Below are 15,020 nucleotides of genomic sequence, written 5' to 3' on the forward strand. Positions count from 1 at the left end.
AGCACGCGGAGGCGGAGAGCGCCTGCGCGGGCAGGGGCCCGCAGGGAGGGAGGGAGGGAGCAGCCCCCGCGCGCTTCCCGCCGCACAAAGAGGCAACAGAGCGCCGAGTCGCCTTTTTATTTCGTTTTATTTCGGTTGGACAGGACCGCAAGCGTTTCTCTTGCCCTCGCACAAGTCGCAGGCCGCGCCGCGCCGGCGGTGAAGCGTTTCTGCTGCGGGCGGGAGCGAGGCCCGCGGCCGGGCCGCCCTTCCCCACCCCCCCCCCCCACCCGCCACTTCAGCAGCTTCACCTCAGCGTCAGGCCCCTTCAGCCTGAACCAGCACCCTGCTCCCCACAGCACTCTTTATTAGTTCTGGAGAAGAAAAAAAAAAAAAAAAAAAAAATACAAACCCCACATCTACATCTCTCCCGCGGCCATCTGTGTGGTGGTGAAAACAATACAGCTCCCAAAACAGATACACAGTTGAACCGCGAGGACGACGCTTCCCGCCACACGCAATTTACAGGGTTTGGGTTTTACCATGATCAGTAAAATGAGTCATCGCCATCCCTCCTCTCTCCCCCGCATTTTGAAAGCCTCACCAAACAGCTTACGCTTAACAACACACAGCACTGGACAAGAAGGGGTTTCTGCGATACAGCCACACACAGCAAACATTGCGCTTTAAGTTCACAAACCAAGTCGCTCCCAGATGCCAAATGCCCCAGGGCCAGACTGCAGATGCTGGAGAGGCTCCAGATGCTCTCGGTGTGTCGTGCCGAGCTGTCCAACGCTCCACCACGTGCCCACCGCAACACCTCCAGGATCTACGCCTTCGCTAATGTTCTCAGTGTATAAGCGAGATACTTGAAATATCCTTAACAAGGTCTTTTTCTTTTTTTCCTGAAGTTTAGTTCTACTGTAACAAACTACATTCTAAATTACTCAACCAAAAAAAAGTGGGATTTATTGACTTTTGAATTCTGTGAGACTGACCTGCAGTAATCAAGAGTTTGAACTGTCAACAATTTTCACTTCTTTACAGATTATGTAAAATTACCTGTATTGTGAAACTACAGACTGTGCACCATTTCTGGGTACGTTGTGGATTAGAAAAACCTGCAAGAGGCTTGAAAGCAGTTACATTAAAACAATGAAATTCAGCTAACTCCTTAAAAAAAACAGCCCTGAGAACATGGCTCAACTAGCAAGAGCCTAGTTGAAAAACCACCATTATAAGCAAAAATTAGAAGGATCTATTGAAATCTTAAAGTATTATTTGCCAACATTTGAGGCAGGAAACACTGCAGTCTTTCCAATGCTGTAAAGTAGTAAGAGAAACTCAATGAATTGGAGCCATAAAAAAAATGCATTATTTGGAGTGGAAATACTTTTCTTCACCTCCTAGTCTTCACATCCTTTACTCTAAGCAATTGCATCAGTTATTAGAAGTTTATAGTTTTCGGTTTTGACACAATTTAAGTGTTAAGACAGTACTACAGAACAAATACATTGGTAAGATTTTAAAATGAAGTTATGAAAGGAGAATTTCCCTAAGCGTTTGGTTAAGGATCTTACAAATACATATCTATATGGACTATAGATCACAAAGTTTGTTGCAAACTATTCTGACAGTAAACTGAAACATCTTACTTTGGAAAAAATGCCTCAAATACATGTTCTAATTTAGAAGCAACTTTTAACCTTACTGAAACTTGGAGATTATGCTTAAGACTCATGCTTATGTATTACCTATGGGAAACTTCATGCATGACAAGCCAATGCTCTGCACTTCCATAGTGTTCGAAGTGCTTCACAAAAGACAACTAAGTATATAAGAACAAACCTATAATGAAGTACTTATTTAAATCTTGCAGAACTGAAGGTTGCAATAGAAGGACATCCATGTGTCCCAAGGAGGGCTCTCCCAGCAAGCTGGAGGTCATAAAACCTCTATCTTTAGATTGCTGTAGTACCTGAAAACTCCAGTCAGACCAGGACCCCACTTGTAGGAAAAGGACAAAAAAATCAGCCCTTGTCCCAGAGAGTTTACAGTGTAAGTAAATGCTTAAATTGTGGGCCAGTGGCATCAAATACCTGTCTTCCAACAAGGTTTTACAGGACAGACAGGCACCTGAAAGTAGACTAAAGCACTACCAGAACAAGGACGAGTCCAAGTCCTGTAGTTTTCAAGCATATTAGAAGTATTTGTAATGCGCTGATAGCATTAGAACTTGCATTAGTTTGACACAGCAGCCTACGACTTCCCACTTGACATCACACAGCTCAGCCTGCTGTCAAGACCATCATCAGTGGTTTCACAGTCACCTCCAAAACCAACAAAGCCTGTCTTTCAGATACCAGTTCAATGGAGAGGCAGAAAGGAGCATAGTGCAGGCTAGCTTGAACTATTAAGCATGCACTTCAAAACTCTTCTGAAGGTATTTCAATCTCTTGCATTTACAGCTTCTTTTTAAAAGCGGTTTTGCCTTTTCAGTCAAGGTGCTATTTATAGAGTTCACCTGCAACATGTATTGTGCAAGGCAAGAGCGTGTGGCAGTATCCTACTTCTGCCAGGTGTCCCAGGTAACTGTGCTTTATTACCAGAGTATATTTATTGCTGTCTTTACTTTCACTGGTACTGCTCTCCCTGTCATGAGAAATCTGTGGAAAATGCATGCTTGTGCCACCTACATTAGACCTCCCAAGATTTGCTAAACCCTGCCACAGCATGTACAAGGGCAGTTCAGGACAGTTGCCATGAGCCCTTTGGGGATTAAAGAGTACATACTATTAAGCTGAAAACATTTTAAGCAGTTAACAACAGCGCGAAGTCTGACTTTCACTGCCAATAAGAGTGTGAATTGTGCGCGCTGTCCAGGGCAGCATGCCACGTGTTTACAAGTTGTCCTCCATTCGCCAACAGCCACTGAAGCTTAAGGCAAGTTCATGAAACAATTTATGAATTGTGAAGAGAGGTCTGAGCCATGGACTAAGGAAGTTTCCCACTCATGAAGAGTCATCGAGTCTTAGAATTCAAGCTGAACGCCTTAAACAGGAGCAGGCTCGTTATCCTTCCGTAACTATTGCCATGAAGCCTTGTGTTTGCCTGTTAAGCTACTAAATAGAGGCATGCACGCGTGTTTCAATGACTCAGAACTCCCTCGGATAGGAGCTAGCTTTCATAACTATGTAGCAGTTTATTTACTTATATAGTTAAGCCATGGTTGTTCAGTATTGTCTGTCAAGTCTACATTTTGAAAATATTTTTTTTTTTTTTTTAAAAAAGAATCACAGGCATTTAGTTTAGGCTCAATGCTACAGTTTGTCCCACTTTTTGAAAAACATGTGGTCCCTGTGCTACAAAAATACGGTCTGAACCTGAAGATTAAAACCTAAAGCTGGAAGCACTGCAACAGATTCCCACGGAGTTTGTCACCCTTTTATAGTTTAAGATAAATACAATAAAGGAAAGCAATTGAACTGCATTTTTCTGTTTTATTTTTCAAGTCTGACAAAGGCCTCGAGTGAAAGTCTATAGCTTTACCATCCATTCTCACCTTTGTGTCCCCTTGACCTATCTATGTCTTATCTATCCAATATTCCAAATGCCTGCCTAAACCACAGGTAGGCTTTGACACCATTTTATCGTTACAATAAGCCAACAAGTTGGCAAAGAAGAATACAGAGGTAATACAGTTAAGTTGCACATGGCCACTGGGGCTTGGTCAAGCCAGCTGGCATTTTTGATCACTTGAGTTTCTTGGTCTAAAAGTTGCGATTGGCACCTACAGTTCTGCAAGAGTCCCAATCCACAAAATACTTAAGCTTTAAAAAAAAAAAAAAAAAAAGAAAAGCTACTTTTATTGTCAGTTCTACCTAAACATGTCAAGAAAAATACTATTTGTGCTCTAGGTCACTTTATAATCCTAGATACCTACCAGCTTATCTAAAAGCCCCTGAATACTGTATTTTGTCTGTTCATACAGACAAACACTGTTTTGCTCAAGCAAATAAAAATATATCCACTAGTAACACCTGATTGGTTTCTTAGATCCATAGCTGAAACCCACAGGAATGTTAAAATAGTTACAATTAAGGAATTAAAATCTCAGTGATTTTGAAAACTGCCAGTTAGCCTGCAACACTAATCCAGAATCCAGCACTGCTTTTTAACAATTCAAAAAAGAAATGAGGTTGCTTGTGAAGGCCAGAGCTTTGGTGACAATAAGAACCAAATTTATAGATCTGTGGTTTGTCCAGACCTGAGCAGTTGCCCGAGCCTGGTGATCCTCTTTATTTGCAAGGCTTTATGGCTACAGCACATTCTTCATTCATTGCACTTATGACGGATATCTGGAAGAAAAGACAGATAGGTGAGCTCCAACTCACGCCAGGGGAAGCACTCCTAGAAGTTAGACTTTCATATTTTAATATCTATCCCATCTCTCTTGAAAAGAAAAAACGAAGTTGAAGCCGGTAAAATTCAGTCATTAGAAAAACGTCCACAATATCTGTCCTTCCCACCAATTTGCTCTTGTGCTGCCTTCTCTTCACCATACTGCCTTGGCTGGCAGCTTGAGGTTTGTACAACGGAGGAAGATGAGCGAGCTCACGCAACAGGGCTGAACTCGCAGCTGGTGTGGCCCAGTTTAGACTACAGGCCACAGAGCTACCTGGAGACAGGTTTGCAAACACAGCAAACTAGGCTACTCAGACTACATCACAAAACTCTACACTTGGTCCCCATTAAGAAGGCCTGGAGGCTCCAATCCACGCTGTGTGGACAGCACTGTGAGGATTTATCTAGACATCTGAGACACCCCTATCGCCCTACTGTCAACTGAGCCAGGCTTCAGTGCCACATTGAGTGCCCCAGTACAAGAGGCCTCCTACATCTCAAAGGACCGATTCCCGTGCTCCTAACCTGCTCTTCACAGAGAGATACAAATGGTCAATATCAGAATAAGACTTCTTCATTGTATAATGAAGTGGAATTAACCATAACTCTTCTTGCTCGTCCTCTATACTTACCTGCACATCTTCATTGGCATTGAATTTTCCTTCTATTTCTTTGCCAAGATCTCCTTCTGGCAACTTTAGATCCTCACGAACTTCACCACTTTCTGTCAGCAGGGAGAGATACCCATCCTGAATACCTATCAGCTGTGAAGAGAAGTTCACTTTTAGGAAGTTTAACATCAGTAGTCGCTAGTAGTCAGCAGCTGACGATAAGCAGAAGGCAGTGAACTCTACCTGTTACAAACACAATACTAAAGAATTAATGCAACAGTTAAGAACCTAATTTAAGTCAATTTTTAACAATAGTTTAGAAGGCTGAGTGTTAAGGCAACTGTAGCAAAAGCCAGCTCAAGATTCACCAAAACCCTGCAGGTTACTTCCTAGTAGGTGGGGCACTCCAAAACCCACCCCTGTATTTTACAAAATGTATTGCTTCCAGGTCACTGGTTCAGCTTTTAAAATCTGTGAATGAGAAACAGTAACTGGAATGGTGTTCACTGAACAGCATTGCTTTTACAAAGTGTACAAAGTACACTATAGTTGAACTGCATACTTTTATACCTTCATTTGTACAATGAGATACTATAATTTACATTAAAGGCTAATGAATAAATTAGGGAACATCCACCAAGCTCTGGACCACTTTTATAATGCTGTTTTCAGCCTAACCGAAAGCCTGAGCTAAGGGGAGCAGCTATTTTGACAGAGCAGGTTAAGGAACCTGAAACACAGAACAGTAAATCCAAAAGGCAGCGCTAACAAGTCTGATAAACAGCAAGTATTTCAGTAGCAGTAAGGACCCAAGATGACAAGAGGAAGATCACTAAGATAACATTAAGCATCTCTTGGAAGGTTTGAGTGCTAAGAGGGGGTAGTAACACTTTATTCCAACAGGATTAGCTGTCCTGAAGAGTTGCTAAGACTCTGAACTTTGGCTTTGTCAAGCAATCCCACCTTTCCAACTGATGTGGAAGTATTGGTACCTGACTAGAATTACTCTGATGTGGATGTATTGGTGCCTGACCAGAATTACTCTCAAGACAACAGGAAGATAGCCGACGCGTTACGACTCAAACCCTGAATTGTGCTGCTTTTAAGAGCTCACTACCCATATCACAGAAGGCACTGCAGGAGTTGCAGAAGTCTGCCAAGTTCCCTCTGTACATATATTTTAGAGCAGAGCTCAGGAGCACCAAAATTACTTGAGATTAACTAAAGCCATCTTCTACGCAAGGAGCAGAAAGCACTGTAGCAAGTTAGAACTGGCAACAGATGCAGTTTAATACTGTCTTGTTGATTCATCTACAAGGGTGAAATGTAAGGGTGAAATCATAAATGATAATATATGCTTAGATTCAAATTTACTCAAAGTGAGATCCTGAGTACTGTTTCATAATAACTTGCATCAGGGATAATCTCTCTCCAGATTCTAAAAGATGTCAGTATCACAAAAAATAAAGTGACCTCACAACAGGAGCTAGAAAAATTGCAGTTCTGAATTATGTCTACTACCTGCCATTTCTGACGATTGCTACTATAACATAAGGTAGGTAGTACAGTAAGGAGCTCTCCATCAGTGAGCTCTGACAGTTTTAACAATTTGATAAATGCTACAAGTTCAGCAATGTCATGTCTAGACAGGCAAGTTCCGTTAATTCTGACAGTAGTACATTATTAATTGAGAGGCAAGTTTGGAGATGTGATATTGAGAGTATAAAGCCTCTTAATGTGGGGGAGGACACAGTGACTATAAACTCACCTGGTAATCATTCCTCTTGATATTTGGAACATCCATGTTATGAGTTGATGGGCAAATATCTTCATATTTTTTACCAGTGAAGATATCAATACCAACCAAGTGAACCTGTAAGAGAAGAAAAAAAAATGACGTTACTGTGGGTGCTAGAGAAGCAAGATGCCATTGTCATTGACACTGTTCGTTCCACACTGTTTCCTAAGAGATCATAATACCACCTTCTGCCTAGACCCTTTTGCTTGCAGTATGAAAGCAGCCCAAGCCTCGAGAGGCCTCTCACACCCTTTCACAGCATGCTATAGAAACACTACATGAGAACGAAGATCAGCCACTGTTATCTTCTACAGCCACAGCCTTCTGTAGTTTTTTTTCTGTAGTTTTACAGCAACAAGCTCAGAGTATGCAGCGGTTAAGAAAATGTTTACTTCAAGTTTTAGCTTTTCTGAGAAACACAACAGTGTCGGTGAGAACACAAAGGTTAAGGGGAAAAGAAGAGGTGGTCACACACAGAGATTAAAGCAGCTCCCACCTCCCTTTATGCAGCTGTCCACAGCAGCTAGCGCTTAGATTACCAGTTCATAGTCTCCTCTTCTCAGGTCCTTCCACTCTCACAACTGTTACAGTATTTAAGAAAACTGGATCTAATAAAATATGCCATAAAAAAAATGGAAGGGGAGGGAGGAATAAAAAAAACTGGCAAGGGTTTGGTATACTCTAGCTTTGGCAAATCCTAAATACTTTACCCACCTACATGTATCATACAAGACTGTGGAAACTTCCAACTCTAATTAGTCCGTGCCTGTAACAGATCTGTCTGAACTCTAATATACCCACTATAAAGTGTTGCTGAATGAATGAAGGGGGAGTCTAGCCTTGGTCAAGGCTCTGGACAGCTGCATAAGCCAACTGCTTAGGCAGCAGGACTGCAGCCTCTGACAGCAGCCTAAGAATGTCCCTGCTGGGACGCAGGAGGGGGAAGGTACTCCTTGCTCAGTGCTGAAAAAAGGAAAGAAGCAGCAAGGCAAGCCAGCAAAACAGGGCCAGAGCAGGCCCACAGAGGTAACAATTGTCCGCTGAGCTCTGCTGGATTATGTAACAGAGCACGGGCACTTCTAGTAAGTGCTTAAATCGAGCGCTGCGATAGTGAAAGTCGGCTAGCACAGGCAGACACGAGAGTGCTTTGGTGGGTAGCGACAGCACAATCCAACCACGCCCTAGTGATTTCATCAGCCCCCCTTCCAGAACTTACTCTACCCCCCACTACAGAAACGAGATTTTATCACTACCAGCGTTAAAGCTTTTTAATAAGTTGGGAGGAAAAAAAAAAAAAAAAACCCACAATCCAACCCGCTGTCCTCAACCCGTCCTGCTTTACATTAGTGGAAACCCTCGAGCTAGCTTGAGTGAAGAGACACACGAGCCGCCGCTGCGAGAAAAGCAAAGGGTAGCGAACGCTGTGCCAAATGAAACGCTACACCCTTCCCTCCCGGGCAGCCAGCGCTGGTGCTCGGGGGGCCGGGGCCGCGGGAGCGCACCCCGCGGGCTGGGCAGCAGCTTGGGGCGTGCGGGGCCCGCCCGGGGCCGCTCACCTTGGCGTGGCCGTGCTTGCCCGTCTTGGAGGTGGACATCTCCACGATCTTGCAGGGCCGCCCCTTGAGCACCACGAAGCCGTTCTTCCGCAGCGCCGAGCACTGCATGGGGTAGGTGAAGGAGGCGCCGGCATCGCCCGTGGTGAAGTCCAGCTCGTCAGCCATGGCGGCGGAGGGGGGGCTGGCGGCGGGGGCTGCAGGCGAGCGAGAGGGTCGGGCTCAGAGGGGGGAACCCAACCCGCTGCCCCCCCCCCCCCCCCGGCGAGGGCAGCGCCCCGGGGTGCGTGTGAGGGGACACCGGGCCCGCCTCACCCCGCCACGTGCCGAGGTCCCCAGGCTCCCCCCCCCCAGCGCCGCCGGGCCCAACCGCGCGCAAGCCCCGAGCCCCGTCCGCAACGCAGCACCGGGGGGGGGGGGGGGGAAGCCGCCCCATCTCCCCTCTTCTTCCCCTCTTACCTTGCGAGGCCGTGCGCGGGGGCCGGCGGGCCGGGGCGGGGCGGGGGCACGGCGGGGCACGGCGCCGCGCACACGCGCCCGACCACTGCGGCGGGGCGGGCGGGAAGGGGCGGCGGGGAGCGCGCGCGCCGCGCACGGCCCAGCCCCGCCCACACCCGCACACCACCACCCCCCCCCCCCCGCGCTTCCGCCGCACCCATTGGTCCGTGCTCCTCCCCCGCCCCCCCCCGCCGCTGCCGAGGGGGCGGGGCCAGTATCCTCGCCCTTCCACCCACCTCTCACCCCCCCCCCCCCCCACGTGCTTGGGGCGCTTCCCGCGTTCGTCTTCCCCCCCCCCCCCTCCCCGCCGGCGCCTACGGGGAGCGGTTGGGCTCAACCCGCCCTCGCGCGGCGCCGGCGCCATCGCTACCGAGGCAGCGCCCCCCCCCCCGGTTAGCGCAGGCGCGGGGCCGCCCCTCGGCCGCCAGGCGGCGCCACCCCCCTCCTCCCCACCTCCCTTTCCCCTCATCTCCCCCCCCCCCCCCCCCCCGCCATCTTGTCGCTGAGGCGGCTCTGGCGGCCCCCGGCTCTGCGGGGCGGTTGGGTGGCTTTCCCGGCGCGACAGAACTAGATTTTAAACGAATTGGAGAAGAAGTGGGTGTGTGCAAATCCGGGTGGGATAAGGCTTCCTCATGAGACGTGCTTAGCTGTCAACACAAAGCTCACTTGACCGCTTAATGTTTCCCCCCCTTTCAGAATAATCAGAAACGGGAGCACCCAATAATCAATCTAAAGAGTCGGAAACTGCCAAGAAGCCATGGTGAAAGCTTGTTTTCAATAATGGACATGAAACACGGCAGGCTCCGTGCTCAACCCTTTACAAGCCACCAGCATCCACCCCTTGTGCTGCCTGAGGGAAAGTGTGTGGTGATGAACGCAGCCATAAAGCCAGACAGGGGAATCCCAAGCAAAACGAGGTCAATTGGTTATTTTTCTTAAAACTGACCAAGTCAGATGCCATAATACTTCTGTTTGGCCAAATTCACCCGAAGACTGTTCCGTGGAGCTGCTGATGGATGAGGCCCAGCCATGCGATCACCTGTAAACACCAGACAAACAAAAAAATGCAGAAATTCGGCGGCGTGTCTGGCCGCACTGTCAGAGCTGGCCTCTGCCGTTGGCACCATGAGCTGCGATGTGCTGTTCTGCAGTTTCTGCCCTGAGATCCTGAATTTGTTGTCTGTGTTTCTAATGGGGTTGCTACAGGAGTCACGTTTAACGTGATATTTTTAAATGGTTCATCATGGGATCTTTTATTTAATTCGTGTTAATCTGTGTGATCTGTCTGCCTGCGGTCCCACCCTTGGTTACACAGGTCCCACTCCAAATGGTACAGCATGTACCCAAGGGGATGGGTTTGGCCCTTTATAATGCGCCAGGAGGTTGAGATGGTGTCTCTCTTCTGTTACCAGGGTTTTCAGGGGGTGCTGCCTCACCCAGCCCGCTCTAGAGATGATACGCTTTACCCTGGGGAACTGCCCATTTTTCTTCTGTGTCAGTTGATAAGCAGAGTCTGGGGCGTTCTGTTAAGTGTTTTAAAATGTGCAGCATGTGTTTGTTTACCTGCAGGTGTATGACTGGTTGCATGTGCTCTAGGGTTTTTTTTTGTCTAATAAAATACTTTGTGAGGGAACTGCTAACTGTTCTGAGCCCAAGCCAGAGCAGACTGGGGCTAAGCACTATGGATACATTTTTTTTCCTCGGGTGTCAGGTTATAAATTTGCTTGATTTTCCATAGTTAGCAGTTTCATTTTGGATTACTCGAGAGATCTTCTGGACAAAATCAAGTCTTTTTACTGAAGTGCAACTGGAGATGATACTTCTTTTTGAGACACAAACCAAATATTGCAAGGCAGCCTTTATTCCAGATTCAATAAAAAAATTGGAAATCAGCTCCGTCAGTCATTGCTTGCAGGCATCATTCCTTTGTCTGGATCAGCATTTGTTTTCTAAAGTGTGTTTCTTGATAGTACTAATGTGATTATCCCATTTTTCTATACAACAAAAGCAATTTGATTTCAAAGCATGTTTGTAAACATAGCCTTTCACATGTAAATGTATTTCCTTTCCAGTGTTGCACAGCTGGATCACACACACCTATTTTCTTTTGAGAAGGCGGAGGTATGTTGTCAAGCTTTGGTTCTCCTATCTGAGTCTTTATATGAATAGCACTGCAGAAGTGATCAGGGAGTAGGAAACATTTGGAAGGTTTAAAGTGAGTGAGTTGTATCTGTTCTCAGTTATGCTCTGGAGAAATGTCTGATACTCTAAATCACGTCATTTAAAGCCTACCCTGGAGAGTGTGTGTTTCAGCTGGCACTGGTGTAAACATCCAGTTTACCCAATTTTGCTCCCCTCAGCGGTGGGTGAGCACCTGGGGAAGGCGGAAGGAGGCTCATTCAGCAAGACTTGGTGCAGGTCACAAGATTAGAAATGTCCGGCCATGAACAAAGCAGTGTAAACACCCCTGTTCCAACTTGCGCACGAATCTCTCTTTCAACGGCTGAGCTGTCTTACCTGGGATCCCACCGGCGTGTCCTGACGGCCGGGGGTGAGGGTTCACACTGGCTTCTGGGCTCAGCCTTGAGCAGGAGGGCTTGAGAGAGGCTGGGGACCGATGATCCCTTACTTCCACAGGCCAGTGCTGTGCTCTGCAGACCCTCTGAGCTCCTACGCACACTCTCTCTGTGTAGCATGAACTGGATTAAAGAGCCTCTGCAGTAACCTTGCCATAGGCACCCCACTCTGCTCCAGGCGCTGCTTTAATCCTGCTGCTCACCTTCTGCTTCCTAGGAAGAACGAATGCCATGCCAGTGACTCACCTTGCATTTGCATCGGCCTTGAGAAAGGGATTCTGAGATGTTGGATGGTTCCTATAATTATTAGGGGCTGCGCGTCCTGGGATGCTTAAAAATGACTGCAGTACTGCCTCTGCCTCCTGCATGGTCACCCTTCCCTTTCTGTGGTGCACACAACTGCCCAGCTGGAGAAGTGTTGTGGGATGAGGTGTGCACACAGGGCTGCGCTGTCTGAAATACTCAGGGGCTTACCTTGGGCACACACTGGAGATGGAGGCAAGCGGTGACAGGGCCGGGACATTGAGCTGGTGGGAGCCACCTTTAGCTCCCACTAGGAAGATGGAGAGCACATTGTAACTCCAGCTGCTCCCTCCTCCTGGAGCCGCAGTGGTGTGGTGCTGGTACGGACCTGGGGGGCTCTGATGCTTTTTATAGCCACGAGAGCCGCTCTCTCTCCTGAACAGAATACGGGGAGGCAAAACCACGAGGGACTACCCAAGCCTTGGGTCTGCAGTTGTATCTACAGCCTGTAAAATTTAAGGGCTGCTGATCTACAGCCAGGATTTATTGCCACCCCGCTGGGGAGGAGATTCCTTCCCTTTCAGCACAGCTATTCAGGCAGTGCCTCTGGGTAGAGCTTGCCAGCGTTGCCTCAGGATTTAGTGAAGCACTTGAGCATAGGCTCAGTTACCTTAAATTAAATCTCATGCTTGCATGTGCTGCTGGATCCAGACCTAATGTTCTGCCTTGTAATTCCTCAGCTCCCATAGATTTCAGTGAAAGGTGAGGACATTGAGCACGTCAGAAAATGCATCATGTCTCAAAGCCTTGGTCCCTGCATATGTAGTACTTGGTTCAGCTTCATCCTCATTGGCTGTTTGACTCAGGAGATGGAGGGTAGCGCATCTCAGTGATGAAAAACATGTTGAAGTGAGGCAGAAAAATCTGTGATAAATTAGTGTGGAAAGTGTTAATGGGGCCAAATGTCCTGAGTTTATTGGATTAGGGAAGTCAAACTAATTTTAAAATTATGCCTAGAGAGTGGGAAACTAGATATCATTAGCCATTTAACTGACGCAACAGAAAAGTCTTAATGGCTGTCATCTCAGCACGTTAGGAAAACACTGTCAAAGCTCTTGCTGACAAGATGCTTTCTCATGGATTATTAATTATATTGCATTATTAGCCAACCACAGTATAAGAACACATTTCGCATGTTAACTAAAGTGCAACAGCCATTTAGCTAATAAGTATGACCCAGTATTTTAAATTTTCTTAATGATTAGCAACTTAGTAAAACTGTTACACTGAGAGATAAAAATAATGATTCAACAGGCTGTGCCTCAAGAGCAAGTTTTAACTGGAACTTGCGTGTAGCAAGGACAGATAAAGTGCACAGTCCTAATTACCAGCCTGATGTGACAAAAGTAAACATACCTGCAGATTTAACCAACTTGTATGACCCCTTCCTGCATCATCATACGTGGTAAAAGTGCACTTGTGATAGTTCAGCCCAGCGTACCAGTTTACTCCCTGCCCCGCAGCCCTGGGGAGGACAGGGGCCGAGCTCTGCTCATCCTGTCCCGGGCTGCAGCCCGCCCCACTGCAACCATTAACAGAATTGATTTGAAACGTCTCGGGGTGAGCAAAGCATCATCTCCAGGGGAATATACAAATAAATGAAATTATAATTAAAAAAAATACATGAAGGCATATTGTCCAGTTGTGGCCCTGGAAGGCCAGAAAGGGTCCCTGGTGGGAAGTCCCAACCTGGGAGGAGAAGACTCGCTTCCTTCCACCAAGGAGCTGCTGCAAGGAAGCACAACCTGAAACTCAGCACTCACCAATTTTACTTAATTGCCTCTGAACCCCCAGGTAGATCTTCCAGGAAGTTTGGAGATATAGCTATGGGTAGCCTTAATGTTGTGGGCTTTGTTAAACTAATGTATGTGCTGCACTACGGTAATCAGATCAGGCTTTCTATTGTCATTCGCCTAGTAACACCCAGGAAAACAAAGGCTGGCTGCTCAGTGTTGCTAAATAAATGGCCCCTCCCTGCTGAGTTACCGACAGTGCCACTGACTGATGCCCCTCGGGCGTTAGAACGAAGCTGAGCAGGAGTTTAGTGAAGCGGGTTTGGACAGCCCTTCCCATGTTCAACCACCTGTGTGACCATGGTGTGACTATAGCTCCAGCAGTTCTGTTGGTACAGACTGGCCGGCTCACAAGGACCGAGCGGGGACAGCTGGGACCCAGGTGCCAGCACCCTCCCTGCCACCCTGCCTCTGCTGTCCCGTCCCCTGCTCCTGGAGAGAACCCAGCCTGGCTCTGCCCTCTGAGCATGGGCAAATCTGCTTTGAACCCCATCTCTCCCGAAATGCTCCTGCTGCCTGCCGTGCCTAGAGAGGCCCTAGCACCAGGTTTTAAGCCGCACCAGTATCCCTGCAAGCAGAGGTGTGCTTTACAGTGGGCTTTTACAGGTGGGCAGTGGGGACAGCTGGGGTTAGACACCAGCACACCTCCAGAGAGGATTCATCTTGATGCAGAGCCAGGTCCCACCGGCTCCAGAGCTGCCTCCCAACCCCGCAGTCTCCCCTCTGGACCATCCATTTCAAAGGGATTTAGCTGAGAGCTTGCACAGCAATTACCACCTATGGAGCAAACATGTCCTGCCAGGAAAATATCTCCCATCTGGAGTCGGACATATGTCTGAGATGTACAGAGGGAAAAAACCCCAACAGTGCAAGCCGACACATGCTGTAGATGTTGTTCATTGTCACTTTTATGTAACAGACATAGATAACATCGCTAAAAGCAAGAACTAATTTCCGCCCCCCCCCCCCTTTTTTTTTTTCATTCAGACAATCCATTATAATATTTAACTAACTGGAGAGTTTGTGAGCCTGCCATCTCTGCTAGTCTCACCTGGGGAGACCTGCGTGCAGCACACAGGCTGACGGCTCGACCCAGAGCCTGCGCCCCAGCTCTGCTGCTCTCTTCCGTGCACCACAGCCCCGGCCCTGGTTCCCACGCACCCTGCATGCCCCGGGTCAGGCCCAGGTCCTCTGCCGCTGTAGCACAAGACGGCATTGACCCAGTTCTCCTCTTGCTAAATCCCAGCAGTCGCTCCGGGAAAGCCTTTGGTGCAATCTTCTTGCTTCAGTACACATACCGGGGCCAGACACCTGTCCCAGTGGACCTCGTGGCTACACTTCCAGTCACTTGGGAGGGACCAGAATTTGCTTTAGAGTCATAATATCAAGAGAGTAAAGTCTACAAAGGAAAGAAGTTCAGGCACATGGAAAGGAGCATGAACCTTCCCTAAAACCAAACCCGTAGCAGCAGCCTGTGATTCTCCCTGGCCCATCCATTCTCATGC

At 47.7% G+C, this 15,020-nt stretch overlaps 1 protein-coding gene across 1 annotated transcript; it reads right to left on the reverse strand.

Moving 5' to 3' along the window:
- Window positions 1-108: 108 nt before the first annotated feature.
- On the reverse strand, window positions 109-8,908 carry EIF5A2 (eukaryotic translation initiation factor 5A2). The gene is made up of 5 exons (XM_042798262.1): window positions 8,805-8,908; window positions 8,349-8,542; window positions 6,763-6,867; window positions 5,016-5,147; window positions 109-4,337 (listed from the first exon to the last, which is right to left on the reverse strand). Exons 2-5 carry the CDS (start codon window positions 8,511-8,513, stop codon window positions 4,278-4,280), a joined length of 462 nt encoding a protein of 153 aa, XP_042654196.1. The 5' UTR covers window positions 8,514-8,542; window positions 8,805-8,908; the 3' UTR covers window positions 109-4,277.
- Window positions 8,909-15,020: the final 6,112 nt, after the last annotated feature.

This window comes from Tyto alba, unplaced genomic scaffold (assembly GCF_018691265.1).
Source record: "Tyto alba isolate M040663 unplaced genomic scaffold, T.alba_DEE_v4.0 Super-Scaffold_10, whole genome shotgun sequence".
NCBI lineage: Eukaryota > Metazoa > Chordata > Aves > Strigiformes > Tytonidae > Tyto > Tyto alba.

Excerpts from the sequence above, each read along its gene's own strand:
- EIF5A2 (XM_042798262.1), bottom strand. The coding sequence starts at position 8,513 with ATGGCTGACGAGCTGGACTTCACCACGGGCGATGCCGGCGCCTCCTTC. Across the intron at positions 5,148-6,762 it reads TCAAGAGGAATGATTACCAG|CTGATAGGTATTCAGGATGG; the intron begins GTGAGTTTATAG and ends TTCTCTTCACAG. Across the intron at positions 4,338-5,015 it reads ATGCCAATGAAGATGTGCAG|ATATCCGTCATAAGTGCAAT; the intron begins GTAAGTATAGAG and ends CTTTTCTTCCAG.